This window comes from Salvelinus sp. IW2-2015, linkage group LG31 (genome assembly GCF_002910315.2).
Source record: "Salvelinus sp. IW2-2015 linkage group LG31, ASM291031v2, whole genome shotgun sequence".
Taxonomy (NCBI): domain Eukaryota; kingdom Metazoa; phylum Chordata; class Actinopteri; order Salmoniformes; family Salmonidae; genus Salvelinus; species Salvelinus sp. IW2-2015.
This window is the reverse complement of record NC_036870.1, coordinates 27,936,149-27,951,463: the sequence shown is the minus strand read 5'-3', so window position 1 is coordinate 27,951,463 and position 15,315 is coordinate 27,936,149. Positions and strand designations below refer to the sequence as shown.

The 15,315-nt window shown below is 45.3% G+C and overlaps 1 protein-coding gene across 2 annotated transcripts in view; it reads left to right on the top strand.

The window, feature by feature from the left end:
• LOC111955913 (elongator complex protein 2) overlaps window positions 1–15,315 on the top strand; it is a 62,812-nt gene that overhangs the window by 8,196 nt on the left and 39,301 nt on the right. For both annotated transcript variants that reach the window (XM_023976292.1, XM_023976293.1), the window contains exons 8-10: window positions 3,606–3,749; window positions 4,133–4,228; window positions 4,570–4,670. In XM_023976292.1, the coding sequence (XP_023832060.1) occupies window positions 3,606–3,749; window positions 4,133–4,228; window positions 4,570–4,670 (341 nt within the window). The remainder of the gene's footprint in view (window positions 1–3,605; window positions 3,750–4,132; window positions 4,229–4,569; window positions 4,671–15,315) is intronic.

Sequence of the window (15,315 nt, the reverse complement as noted above, 5' to 3'; positions counted from 1 at the left end):
CACAAACTACTGCGAGCATAAATACTGGAGGCTGAGACAGGAGGGTCAGGAGACACTGTGGCCCCATCCGATGATACCGCCCGGACAGGGCCAAACAGGAAGGATATAACCCCACCACTTTGCCAAAGCACAAGCCCCCGCAGACCACTAGAGGGATATCTTCAACCACCAACTTACAATCCTGAGACAAGGCCGAGTATAGCCCCAAAGATCTCCACCACAGCACAAACCAGGGGGGGCGCCAACCCAGACAGGAAGATCACGTCAGTAACTCAACCCACTCAAGTGACGCACCCCTCCTAGGGACGGCATGAAAGAGCACCAGTAAGCCAGTGACTCAGCCCCTGTAATAGGGTTAGAGGTAGAGAATCCAGTGGAGGGGAACCGGCCAGGCAGAGACAGCAAGGGCGGTTCGTGCTCCAGAGCCTTTCCATCACCTTCACACTCCTGGGCCAGATTACACTCAATCATATGACCGACTGAAGAGATATCTTCAGTAAAGACTAAAGGTTGAGACCGAGTCTGCGTCCTCACATGGGTAGGCAGACCATTCCATAAAAATGGAGATCTATCGGAAGGCCCTGCCTCCAGGTGTTTGGCTTAGAAATTCTAGGGACAATTAGGAGGCCTGCGTTTGTGACCGTAGCGTACGTGTAGGTATGTACGGCAGGACCAACTCGGAAAGATAGGTAGGAGCAAGCCCATGTAACGCTTTATAGGTTAACAGTAAACCCTTGAAATCAGCCCTTGCCTTAACAGGAAGCCAGTGTAGGGAAGCTAGCACTGGAGTAATATGATCAAATTTCTTGGTTCTAGTCAGGATCCTAGCAGCCGTATTTAGCACTAACTGAAGTTTATTTTTAGTGCTTTATCCGGGTAGCCGGAAAGTAGAGCATTGCAGTAGTCTAACCTAGAAGTAACAAATGCATGGATTAATTTTTCTGCATCATTTTTGGACAGAAAATTTCTGATTTTTGCAATGTTACGTAGATGGAAAAAAGCTGTCCTTGAAACAGTCTTGATATGTTCGTCAAAGAGAAGATCAGGGTCAAGGTAACGCCGAGGTCCTTCACAGTTTTTATTTGAGACGACTTTACAACCATCAAGATTAATTGTCAGATTTAACAGAAGATCTCTTTGTTTCTTGGGACCTAGAACAAGCATCTCTGTTTTGTCCGAGTTTAAAAGTAGAAAGTTTTCAGCCATCCACTTCCTTATGTCTGAAACACAGGCTTCTAGCGAGGGCATTTTGGGGCTTCACCATGTTTCATTGAAATGTACAGCTGTGTGTCATCCGCATAGCAGTGAAAGTTAACATTATGTTTTTTCGAATAACATCCCCAAGAGGTAAATATATAGTGAAACAATAGTGGGTCCTAAAACGGAACCTTGAGGAACACCGAAATGTACAGTTGATTTGTCAGAGGACAAACCATTCCAGAGACAAACTGATATCTTTCCGACAGATAAGATCTAAACCAGGCCAGAACTTGTCCGTGTAGACCAATTTGGGTTTCCAGTCTCTCCAAAAGAATGTGGTGATCGATTGGTGTCAAAGGCAGCACTAAGGTCTAGTAGCACGAGGACAGATGCAGAGCCTCGGTTGACGCATTAAAAGGTCATTTACCACCTTCACAAGTGCAGTCTCAGTGCTATGATGGGGTCTAAAACCAGACTGAAGCATTTCGTATACATTGTTGTCTTCAGTAAGGCAGTGAGTTGCTGCGCAACAGCTTTTTCAATTTTTTTTGAGGGAATGGAAGATTCGATATAGGCCGATAGTTTTTTAATTTTCCGGGTCAAGGTTGGCTTTTTCAAGAGAGGCTTTATTACTGCCACTTTTAGTGAGTTTGGTACACATCCGGTGGATAGAGAGCCGTTTATTATGTTCAACATAGGAGGGCCAAGCACAGGAAGCAGCTCTTTCAGTATTTAGTGGAATAGGATCCAGTATGCAGCTTGAAGGTTTAGAGGCCATGATTATTTTCAAATTCTTATTTTACAATGGCGCGCAAACCTTCCCCTGCCAAACCTTCCCCTGCCAAACCTTCCTTCCAAACCTTCCCCTTCCAAACCTTCCCCTTCCAAACCTTCCCCTGCCAAACCTTCCCCTGCCAAACTTCCCCCTTCCAAACTTTCCCCTTCCAAACCTTCCCCTTCCAAACCTTCCCCTTCCAAACCTTCCCTGGACAAACCTTCCCCTGCCAAACCTTCCCCTGCCAAACCTTCCCCTGCCAAACCTTCCCCTAACCCGGACGACTCTGGGACATTTGTGCGCCGCCCTATGGGACTCCCGATCACGGCCAGTTGTGATACCGCCTATGATCGAACCAGGGTCTGTAGTGACGCCTCTAGCACTGAGATGCAGTGCCTTAGACCGCTGCGCCACTCGGGAGCCCTATTGGGCCTGGTCAAAAGTAGTGCACTATTCAGGGGATAAGGTACCATTTGGGATGCACCCCCAGGGTTTGTAAAAGCTATTTCATCTCCTTCACCGACCGTCATCACTAGACTCATCCCTCTCAGTTGATGACTTACTCCAAGCTGGTCGGCCAGTATTGGCAGAGACAATGTGTGTCCCGAAATGGCACCCTATTCCCTACATAGTGCACTATTCTTAACCAGAGGCTCTGATCAAAAGTAGTGCACTATATAGGGAATAGGGTGCCATTTGGGATGCTGTCAGAGATTAATTTATATGCACCAGCCCCACAGGCAGTGTAAAATTGCTCTCCACCTTAAAAGGGTAAAAGAAAATGAAAATTTGTCCTTTTATGACTGGGACGTCTGTTTTAATTAGATTTCATTTTTGTAGACGGACGTCTTTCCATAATGCATGAAACGGCTGCAGCAGAGCCCAGTCAATGCTTTATTTCTTCCCTCTCTCTCAGATATACTGTATCCTTCAAGCAGCTTTTTTCATTCCAGCCCTTGTAGGACATGGTTCAGCCAATGTTCTGACACTCTGTGGTGACTAAAGGTCCCCTCTCATCACAGGAGTAAGGGTGTTAACCCTGGCCCCCTCGTACTACCATGGCCACCTAATCACCCCGTTTCTTTCAACCTCTCTCCTCGCTCTCTTCCCCAGGTAGTCGTAGTTGGAAAAAGAGTGTTCTCTCTTCTTAGCCGTCTTACCTAGAGTGCATCTGAAATGGCACCCTGTTCCCTCTGTAGTGCCCTCATTTTGCCCAGAGGATATAGGGAATAGATCACATTTAGTGACAATAATGAGTCTACGTCGGGTCTCGCTTGTCAAAGATGTCTTCTGACTTCAGCACATCCTGAATTTTTTTAAATAAAAAAAWATATATTTGACCTTTTTAACTAGGCAAGTCAGTTAGACACATTCTTATTTTCAATGACGGCCTAGGAACAGTGGATTAACTGCCTTGTTCAGGGGCAGAATTACATTTTTACCTTGTCAGCTCAGGGATTTGATCCTGCAACCTTTCGGTTACTAGTCCAACGCTCTAACGACTAGACTACCTGCCGCCCCCGGAATAAATAAAGGCTCAATTAATAAAAGTTAATAAATAAAGGTTAATAAATAAAGAATAGATAAAGGTTCAATTAAAATCAACTAATGTCTACCTCCATGCTGGCAGACGGGGATCTGTTACTGGCCAGCTGTGCTCAGGACTGTCTGATCCGGGTTTGGAGGCTGGCTGCCAAGTCCAGGACGAAGAGAAACGCGCAGGAAGAACGCACCATTAGGATGACTGAAGATGTCTTTACACTGACACAGAACGGTGAGCAGACACTATCAGGTTTTCTTAGAAAAATGGGTTCATTCGAATTATTAATAATGAATGATTAAATCTTAACGTCAGGTTTGAGTCACTTTCACAGTCTGTTTCAATGTCTGTCTAGCAAGAAGAATCAAGAATCACGTGATCATTAATGTGAATGTCATCATTGTCGATGTTCATTGGATTGATGCCTTTTTATTTAAATATATTTTAAATGTCGTATTATTTTAATCCGGGGACATTTGGATTGTTCAATCCCTGGCAACAACCGTACAATTCTAAAACATGCCTTTTAAATGAATCACACAAATGTGGATGCAGTTTGTGATTGTACAATCATACCGTTCGACTTTAGATTCATGCATGTTGTCTTTTTGCCCCAGATGCCTCCTCAGCGTTTGCAGTGACGCTAGAGTCAGTCCTTGCCGGCCACGAGAACAAGGTCTATGGAGTCCACTGGCAGCCCCCTGTCATCAAAGGTACTCTACTGTCAACCTATACGCCATTTGTTCCCCAGATCACACTTGATTTATTTCACTGTGATGTGGAGGTGTCATACTAAATGATTTCATGGGGATGGAGGGAGAGTGATTTGTTCCACACGCCCAGGAAATCAGAAAGGGTGAACCCTAAACTCTTTTAATAGTTCACATCACTCACGGTCTGTCCGCTGCGGTACTTTCATGATGTTTTTATCCATCCAACCTGCGTTGCTGTATTGTGGCTCAGAGGAAGACGTTTCTCCTAGGTACAGATCAGCATCTAGGGACAATTTCACTACTGTGTTCCTTCATTGTGAAGCTCTTTGTCTCCCCTACAGGTGGCGACCAGCACCAGTCTCTGAGCCTGCTCTCTGCTTCCATGGACAAGACCATGATCCTGTGGGCTCAGGAGGAAGGCTCAGGGGTGTGGGTGGAGCAGGTCAGTGTTTACTTCTGGTTGTATCCCAAACAGCACCCTGTTCCCTATAGGGCACAACTTAGGTCTTAAGTAGTGCACTAAATGGGGAATAGGGTGGCGTTCAGGACACAGACCTCTGGTAAAGGTCACCCCCACACACACACACTCCTGTCTCTCTCTGTTTCTCTGTCTGTGTGTGTGTGTATGTCTCTGTCTGTCAGTCTCTCAGTTTTTGTCTCTCTCTCTCAGAACATCTGCTGTTTCTCACAGTGCTGGGCTAAATTTAACAGAAGTGTGGAAGATGTAAGTTCCTCCCCATCTGCCCCTGAGTTTCAGGAGTGTTGAATTCTGGGAGAGACCTTATATAACCTTTCTTCTCCTCCTCCACTCTTAACATCTCCTGAAATCAATAGATGACTGTGCTACTACAAAGGACATAGTTGGCTTTATCACCAGAATCATGTTTAAATCCCAATGTCAGAGAGACCTTTGCAGAGCTCTGCTGTACGACTATTTTACTTGCATATGTGCCTAAATATTTTGTTGTGCAACCTGACGTTTCTATTTAGGAGCACCAGTACACCTAGAATAATGAAGGATTCTAGCTTTATTACCTCTAATATTTTGTATTGTGTTCCCAAATTCTTTTGTGTGTGTGTGCCTACATTTTTCAACTTAGGTGCACATGTGCTCCTTGTAAAAAAAAAAAAAAAGTCAGCGTAGAGCCCTGCTTTGTAGCATGGCTAGATAGCCAGTGAGGGGGTCATCCCTATCAGCCTAAAAGCAGGCCTTGGCCTATTCATCAAGCATCTCATGGTAGGAGTGCTGATCTACGATCAGGTCCACCTTGTCCTTGTAATCTTATTCATTGTAATCAAAAATGCAAAACTGATCCTAGATCAGCACTCAGTCTAAGACACTTTGAATATAGGGCCAGGCCCTCACCCCAATCCAACCTGAACAGGGCTTTGAGTGGCATTCTCAGAGAGGAAGATGACATGATGGAAGGATAACAGTCTACAGGTGATCAATGACATGGAGTTCGTTTGATCTTGGCGTTTGCACGTACCGTGGCAGAAATTCAGTTCCTCCGCTCTGACACCAGGAGACTGATAATACCGCTTATCTTGACACCAGGAGACTGATAAGGATCTGCAACAAAGAAAAAAAAGAAAAAAAATTGTTCCAGGCTCCTACTCTTGACGTTGATTAGAACAAGGTCGTCAATCAAATGAAAGAGCAGCAGCAGGTCTCTAGAAAAGATAACATGTCTCCTCTGGCCAGGGCTTTGACACAGCAAGGCAGGATGAAAACACCTGGAAGAGCTCCTGTCTTTGTTCAGTGTGAAAGTGCATAAGATATGTGAAAAGTAAAAAAAATTCCCCCCTCATTTTTCAAATGGGGAGAAACCTTACAAAGGAAGCCAACGTCTGTTATTGTACAATTCAATGATTTACATCTAATTGCAGATTTCTTCCTCCCCACTGTGCTCACATCCAGTGGAAAGCTCAATAGGTGTAATTCACATTAATAATACTCTTTTGGCAAAGGATATTACAATCTCAAAAACCCCACACTTAAAAAGTGCTGGGCAAAGTCCAGGTTAATGGAAGCACACAGACAGTGGGAAGAGTTTTGTCACTGTTATCAATGACATTCACAATTGGGATAGATGACATTGCTAAGGCCTTTCACATGTCCTGTCTGCACCAGAAGGATACATATCCCTTTCTATACTGAACCAAAATATAAACCCAACAATATATAGGCTTCTCTAAAATGTGCAGTTTTGTCATACAACACAATGCCACAGATGTTTCAAGTTTTGAGGCAGCGTGCAATTGGTATACTGACTGCAGGAATGTCCACCAGAGCTGTTGCCAGAGAATTGAATGTTCGTTTCTCGTCCATAAGCCGTTTTAGATAATTTGGCAGTATGTCCATAACCGTAGACCACGTGTAACCACGCCAGCCCAGGACCTCCACATCTGACTTCTTCACCTGTGGGATCGTCTGAGACCAGCTACCCGGACAGCTGATGAAACTGAGGAGTATTTCTGTCTGTAATAAAGCCCTTTTGTGGGGAAAAATTCATTAAGGGGTCGCTGGGCCTGGCTCCCAAGTGGGTGATCCTATGCCCTCCCAGTGGGTGATCCTATGCCCTCCCAGTGGGTGATCCTATGCCCTCCCAGTGGGTGATCCTATGCCCTCCCAGTGGGTGATCCTATGCCCTCCAGGTGGTGATCCTATGCCCTCCCAGTGGGTGATCCTATGCCGCTCCCAGGGGTTTGATCCTATGCCCTCCCAGAGGGTGATCCTATGCCTCCAGAGGGGGTGATAACTCTGCCCTCCAGTGGGTGATCTATGCCCTCCCAGAGGGTGATCCTATGCCCTCCCAGAGGGTGATCCTATGCCTCCCAGAGGTGATCCTATGCCTCAGAGGGTGATCCTATGCCCTCCAGAGGGTGATCTATGCCCTCCAGGGGTGATCTATGCCTCCCAGAGGGTGATCCTATGCCTCCAGAGGGTGATCCTATGCCCTCCCAGAGGGTGATCCTATGCTCCCAGAGGGTGATCCTATGCCCTCGCCAAGGGTGATCCTATGCCCTCCCAGAGGGTGATCCTATGCCCTCCAGAGGGTGATCCTATGCCCTCCACAGAGGGTGATCCTATGCCCTCCCAGAGGGTGGAGCCTATGCCCTCCAGAGGGTTGAGGCCTATGCCCTCCAGAGGGTGACCTATGCCCTCCCAGAGGGTGAGCCTATGCCCTCCAGAGGGTGAGCCTATGCCCTCCAGAGGGTGCCTATGCCCTCCAGAGGGTGATCCTATGCCCTCCCAGAGGGTGATCCTATGCCTCCCAGAGGGTGATCCTATGCCCTCCAGAGGGTGATCCTATGCTCCTCCCAGAGGGTGATCCTATGCCCCCCAGAGGGTGATCCTATGCCCTCCCAGAGGGTGATCCTATGCCCTCCCAGAGGGTGATCCCCTATGCCCTCCAGAGGGTGATCTATGCCCTCCAGGGACATGCTCCCAGAGGTGATCCTATGCCCTCCCAAGGAGGTGATCGCTATGCCCTCCCAGAGGGTGATCCTATGCCTCCCAGAGGGTGATCTATGCCCTCCAGAGGGTGATCCATGCCTCCAGGGGTGATCCTATGCCCTCCAGAGGGTGATCGCTATGCCCTCCCAGAGGGTGATCCTATGCCTCCCAGAGGGTGATCCTATGCCCTCCCAGAGGGTGATCCTATGCCCTCCAGAGGGTGATCCTATGCCCTCCCAGAGGGTGATCCTATGCCTCCAGAGGGTGATCCTATGCCTCCCAGAGGGTGATCTATGCCCTCCCAGAGGGTGATCCTTGCCCTCCCAGAGGGTGATCCTATGCCCTCAGAGGGTGATCTATGCCTCTCCAGAGGGTGATCCTATGCCCTCCCAGAGGGTGATCCTATGCCTCCAGAGGGTGATCCTATGCCTCCCAGGCCCATCCATGGCTGCGCTCCTGTCCAGTCATGTGAAATCCATAGATTAAGGCCTAATTAATATTTTTCAATTGACTGATTTCGTATATATGCTGTAACTCAGTAAAATCGTTGAAATTGTTGCATGTTGTGTTTTATTATTTTTTTATTCAGTGTAGATCAGGTTCATGTTCAGTGAGGAGATTTTTTTTTAAAAGGGAAGTGAAATGGGGGAAGAACAACCAGAACTTGTCTAATAAGAAACGCTTGTTTTTATTTTCTGTTATGAAACGTTTTGCTATGGCGTAACCTACTGAACACACCCCAGGATTTAAAGGCCCACTGAGCTTAGCCAGGCAGTACATGACCAACCTTGGCTATGTCTTAATTAACACCTTACCCTCCATGATGATTAGAGTAATTGGTGAAATTTAGGGGAGGGCCGGGCGAGCAGTGGGATGGCGTAAATCACCAAGTATAAAGAGTCAAACTGGTAATTAGGGACCGGGGAGGCCAATAGACCAGAGCATCCTCCCTCAGATGTGTCTGTTCGTATGTCTATGGCCGTGTGTCTGTGTCTATGGCCGTGTGTCTGTGTCTATGGCCGTGTGTCTGTGTCTATGGCCGTGTGTCTGTGTCTATGGCCGTGTGTCTGTGTCTATGGCGTGTGTCTGTGTCTATGGCCGTGTGTCTGTGTCTATGGCGGTGTGTCTGTGTCTATGGCCGTGTTTGTGTCTATGGGTGTGTCTATGGCCGTGTGTCTGTGTCTATGGCCGTGTGTCTATGGCCGTGTGTCTATGGCCGTGTGTCTATGGCCGTGTGTCTGTGTCTATGGCCGTGTGTCTGTGTCTATGCGTGTGTCTGTGTCTATGGCCGTGTGTCTGTGTCTATGGCCGTGTGTCTGTGTCTATGGCCGTGTGTCTGTGTCTATGGCCGTGTGTCTGTGTCTATGGCCGTGTGGTCTGTGTCTATGGCCGTTTGTCTGTGTCTATGGTCGTTTGTCTGTGTCTGTGTTTGGGTTCGTATGTCTGTGTCTGGGTTCGTATGTCTGTGTCTGGGTTCGTATGTCTGTGTCTGGGTTCGTATGTCTGTGTCTGGGTTCGTATGTCTGTGTTTGTGTGTCTGTGTTTGTGTTTGCATTTGTCTGTCTGTGTTTGCATTTGTCTGTTGTGTTTGTGGGTCTTGTCCCTGTGTCTGTGTTTGTGGGTCTGTGTCCCTGTGTCTGTGTTTGTATGTCTGTGTTTCTATGTCTGTGTGTCTGTCTGTGTGACTGTGTTTGTATGTCTGTTCGTATGTCTGTGTTCTGTGTTCGTATGTCTGTGTTGGTGTGTCTTGTATGTCTGTGTTGTGTGTCTGTGTTCGTGTGTCTGTACGTGTGTTCTTTTTTATTTTACTTAACCTTATTTTACGGGGAGTCAATGCTGAGACCAAAACCTCTTGTCTTTGTGTATCCATCAACCAATCAAATCAATTGTATGTCACATGCACCCAATACAACAGGTGTCGACCTTACTGTGAAATGCTTACTTACAAGCCTTAGCCTTTCAGTGCTACCCATCCGGATCCGGGAGCATCTCATCAAAAAAGCTGACTAGCCTAGCCTAACGGGACAGGGATATCATATAATATATTTCATGAAATCACAAGTCCAATACAGCAAATGAAAGAATAAACATCTTGTGAATCCAGCCAAATTTCAGATTTTTTTAAATGTTTTACAGCGAAAACACAATTAGAATTATATTAGCTTACCACATAGCCAAACACACAAAGCCATTTTCACCGCCAACATAGCTTTTGCAAAAACCAGCAATAGAGATAAAATTAATCACTAACTTTGAAACTTCATCAGATGACAGTCTTATAACATCATGTTATACAATACATTTATGTTTTGTTCGAAAATGTGCATATTTAGAGCTGCAAATGTGGTTTATACATTGTGAATACGTAACAATTCACCAAAATGTCCGGAGATATTTTGGACAGTCACCTAATCTAACCAAAGAACTCATCATAACACTTTACATAAAAATACTTGTTGTATGGCAAATGAAAGATCACTGGTTCTTAATGCAACCGCTGTGTAGATTTTTAAAAATAACTTTACTACAACATATACTACAGCATTATTGTGAGACAGCGCTCACCTATTCTCTGCCGTGTTGGAGCCAACATATTACCAAAAATACGAAATAACATCATAATATTCTCTTACTTTTGCTGATCTTCCATCAGAATGTTGTGCAAGGAGTCTATTTCCAGATAAATCGTTGTTTGGTTTTAGAATGTCCATTTCTTCTGTCGAATTAGCAACTTTGGCTAGCATTGTGGCGCGAACATGCCCATCAACTCTTGGCGCCTGGAACGAAAAATTCCAAAATTCCCAATAAACGTCGAATAAACTGGTCAAACTCGGTTGAAAATCCTACTTTATGATGTTCTTCTCATATGAATCCAATAAAATCAGAGCCGGAGCAATTCGTAGTGTATACCGAACGCTTTTCAGAAGACAATGTGAGGTTCCCCGGCGCGCAGCTGAATACTGACGATAGGGCGGACCTGTTACTCCAAAAGCTCTTATTCGGCCTCACATCAAGCTAGACACCCCATTCAACCTTCTACTGCCTGTTGACATCTAGTGGAAGGCGTATGAAGTGTATACAGATCCATAAATAAAAGCCAGTTGAATAGGCAGGCCCTGGCACAGAGCCTCATTTTCAGAATTTTCACTTCCTGTATGGAAGTTTGCTGCCAAATGAGTTCTGTTTTACTCACAGATATAATTCAAACAGTTTTAGAAACTTCCGAGTGTTTTCTATCCAATAGTAATAATAATATGCATATTGTATGATCTAGAACAGAGTACGAGGCCGTTTAATTTGGGCACGATTTTTTCCAAAGTGAAAACAGCGCCCCCCTATTCACAAGAAGTTTTAACGTGTAGGTAAATGAATTAGTTTATCTAGTTGTCACAAAGTGCTTTACAGGAACCGGCCTAGACCCCAAAGAGCAAGCAGAGAGTAGCATAGGCCAGGGAAAACTCCTTAGATGAAAGAAACCAATAGAGGAACTAGGCTGTTTGGTATTAACCTGTGGATGGTCAAAGCTTCCCTTTACTGTACCGTATGGCCTTCTCGTTCGTTTCCAGACAACATCATTCAGTCCCTCTCCCTCCTTTCTCTTGAAGAATGAAATATGCCTCTTCTCTGTAGTTCTTGTTCTATGCCTCCCCCTCTACCCGCTGGCCAGCGATAAGACCCCGCGTCGCGTCTCTCATCCATATTGTTTTCGCTGCTAAACAAGACTGATGTCGTTTTTGTTGTGTGCCTCTGTGAATTTTGCACGATTCACGGCGGGGCTGTTGTGTGTGGAATAAAAATCAATCGGGTTAATGTTGCATCGCTCTGTCCCCCCTCGTATCTCCTGGTCGTCTATCCCCTGAATGGTTGGGGGAGATGGGTATCTCCTGGTCATCTATCCCCTGAATGGTTGGGGAGATGGGTATCTCCTGGTCATCTTATCCCCTGAATGGTTGGGGAGATGGGTATCTCCTGGTCATCTATCCCCTGAATGGTTGGGGGAGATGGATCTCTCCTGGTCGTCTATCCCCTGAATGGTTGGGGGAGATGGATCTCTCCTGGTGGTCTATCCCCTGAATGGTTGGGGAGATGGATCTCTCCTGGTCGTCTATCCCCTGAATGGTTGGGGGAGATGGATCTCTCCTGGTGGTCTATCCCCTGAATGGCTGGGGGAGATGGGTCTCTCCTCCTCGTTGTCTGTCCCCTGAATGGCTGGGGGAGATTGGTGCCACTCAAGTGAAAGCGGACAGATTTATAGCAGTCGTTAGTTCCGCCTTATCGCAGCCTTAGGCTCAACAGAAATGTGTTTTTGAAGGTCATTGATGGCTGGGCCTCTAGGAGGGAGAATAATGAAGTTGGCACTAAAAACCTCCCTGCCAAGTTGCTGCTAAGGCCCCCAGGTTACATGTATCATTGCGCTACAAGGAGAGGGAATTTGTAGGCCTAATGTTTGGTGAATGTTATTCAAATTTCAACCCAAAATCCAACTTCAATAGGACTAAGAGTATACCTACTGCTGCTACTACTACTGCTTCTGCTACTAATACCACTACTACTACTACTCTCTCTCTTTATCCCTTCCTTCTCTCTTTAGCCCCTTCTCACTCACTCAATTCAAGGGGCTTTATTGGCATGGAAACATATGTTAACATTGCCAAAGCAATTGAAGTAGATAATATACAAAAGTGAAATAAACAATAAAAATCAACAGTAAACATTACACTCACAAGTTCCAAAAGAATAAAGACATTAAAAATGTCATTATGTGTGTATATATACAGTGTTGTAACGATGTGCAAATAGTTAAAGTACAAAAGGGAAAATAAATAAACATAAATATGGGTTGTATTTCCAATGGTGTTTGTTTGTTCTTCACTGGTTGCCCTTTTCTAGTAGCAACAGGTCACAAATCTTGCTGCTGTGATTGCACACTGGGATTTCACCCAGTAGATATGGGAGTTTATCAAAATCGGGTTTGTTTTTGAATTCTTTGTTTATCTGTGTAATCTGATGGAAATATGTGTCTCTAATATGGTCATACATTTAGCAGGAGGTTAGGAAATGCAGCTCAGTTTCCACCTCATTTTGTGGGCAGCCTGTCTTCTCTTGAGCCAGGTCTGCCTACGGCGGCCTTTCTCAATAACAAGGCTCTGCTCACTGAGTCTGTACATAGTCAAAGCTTTCCTTAAGTTTGGGTCAGTCATAGTGGTCAGGAAATCCCAGTGTGCCATCACAGCAGCAATATTTGTGACCTGTTGCCACAAGAAAAGGGCATTTTCGGTTGTTTGAAAAGGAAATAATCTCCAAAATATTGTTATTTTTTAAACAAGTCTTAGAAAGTTGGTTGCAATTTCAGTTTAATCCACCTGAAAGGACGGAACAAATAGTACAACAAATATTGTGGTTAAATTCAAATATACTAATTGATTAAAAAAAACGATTTTTCGAAGAAATGTTTAAAAAAGGTATTTTAGTGAATGATATCATAAATAGGACTGGTGGAATTATGTCACATATGCAGCTAACACAGACATATGGAAATGTCTGCTCTACCCAAAATTACAACCATCTAATTGCAGCATTACCACAAAAATGGAAGAGGCAAGTAGAAGGGGAAAAAAGTAAGGAACTTGTATGTCGGCCCTGCATTAAAGAACATAAATGGTTAAAGAAAAGTGTGATAAATAAAAACATATACCAATTTAATTTAAGGACCAAAAGACTGACAGCTGTGCCATATAAATTGCAAAATAGTTGGGAAGAGATTTTCGATGTACCCATTCCATGGCACATGGTTTATGAATTGATACGCAAAACAACGCCGGATTCAAAACTTCACATTTTTCAATTTAAATTACTATACAAAGTTCTTGCAACCAATAGAATGTTATATACACTGCTCAAAAAAATAAAGGGAACACTTAAACAACACAATGTAACTCCAAGTCAATCACACTTCTGTGAAATCAAACTGTCCACTTAGGAAGCAACACTGATGACAATAAATTTTCGAACATGCGTGTGGTCAAATAATAGGACAAAAGGGAAATATAGCAATTAGCAAGACACCACAAAAAAAGAGTTCTGCAGGTGACCCACAGACCACTTCTCATTCTATGCTCCTGCTGATGTTTTGGCACTTTAATCTGGCTGTCTCTCACCTATGGAGCATGAGACGGAGTCACACCCACACCAATGGCTCAGAGTGCAGTTCCATCAAGGATGCACATCAATGCGACTCGTGCAAAAAGGTTCTGTGTCTGCACGTAGTTCAGAGCATGGGAGCGCTACCAAGGACACGGCCAGGTACATGCAGAAGACTGATGAGGAGGCGTAGGAGGCAACAACCAGCGCCGACCGCTTACTCCGCGTTGGTCAGGAGGTGCACTGCCACGCCCCTGCAAAAGACCTCCAGCAGCCCACACATGTGCAGGTCTCTCAAACGTCAAAACAGAACTCCATGAGGGTTGAGGCCCGACGCCCACAGTGGGTTGTGCTTACAGCCCAACACCTGTGCAGACGTTCGCATTTGCCAGAGAACAACCGAGTTGCAAATTCGCCACTGGCGCCCTTGCTCCTTCAACAGATGAAGGCAGGTTCACACTAGCACATGAGCACATGTGACAAGACGTGACAGAGTCTGACCACGCCGTGTGAGAACGTTCTGCGATGGGTCAGTCATGTTGGGGTGGCATTTCTTTGTGGCGCCGCACAGCCCTCCATGTGCTCGCCAGAGGTAGCCTGACTGCCATTAAGTACCGAGATGAACTCCTCAGACCCCCTTGTGAGACCATATTGCTGACACATGCACAATTTGTGGCCTGCTGGAAGGTCATTTTGCAGGGCCGGCAGTGCACCTCCTTGCACAAAGGCGGAGGTAGCGGTCCGGCTGCTGCGGTTGTTGCCCTCCTACGGCCTCCTCCACGTCTCCTGATGTACTGGCCTGTCTCCTGGTAGCCCTCCATGCTCTGGACACTACGCTGACAGACACAGTAAACCTTTTTGCCACAGCTCGCATTGATGTGCCATCCTGCGATGAACTGCACTACCTGAGCCACTTGTGTGGGTTTAGACTCCGTCTCATGCTACACTAGAGTGAGACACCGCCAGCATTCAAAAGTGACCAAAACATCAGCCAGGAAGCATAGGGAACTGAGAAGTGTCTGTCGTCACCACCTGCAGAATCACTCCTTTTTGGGGGTTCTTGCTTAATTGCCTATAATTCCACCTTTTGTCTATTCCATTTGCACAAACAGCATGTGAATTTATTGTCAATCAGTGTTGCTTCCTAAGTGGACAGTTTGATTTCACAGAAGTGTGATTGACTTGGAGTTACATTGTGTTGTTTAAGTGTTCCCTTTATTTTTTTGAGCAGTGTATATATGGGGGATACAATCTTCCCAGCTCTGCAGATTCTGCTGTGAGGAGGCAGAGTCGTTAGATCATTTATTTTGGTATTGTCCATATGTAGCTTGTTTTTGGTCACAGGTCCAGGAATGGCTGAAGAATTGCAACATTTGCCTAGAACTAACGCTACAGATAGCAATACTGGGTGATTTGAAAAGCCATAGTTAATCAATCAATAATATAATAATTATTTTAGCAAAAAAATATATTTTTAATTTACAAT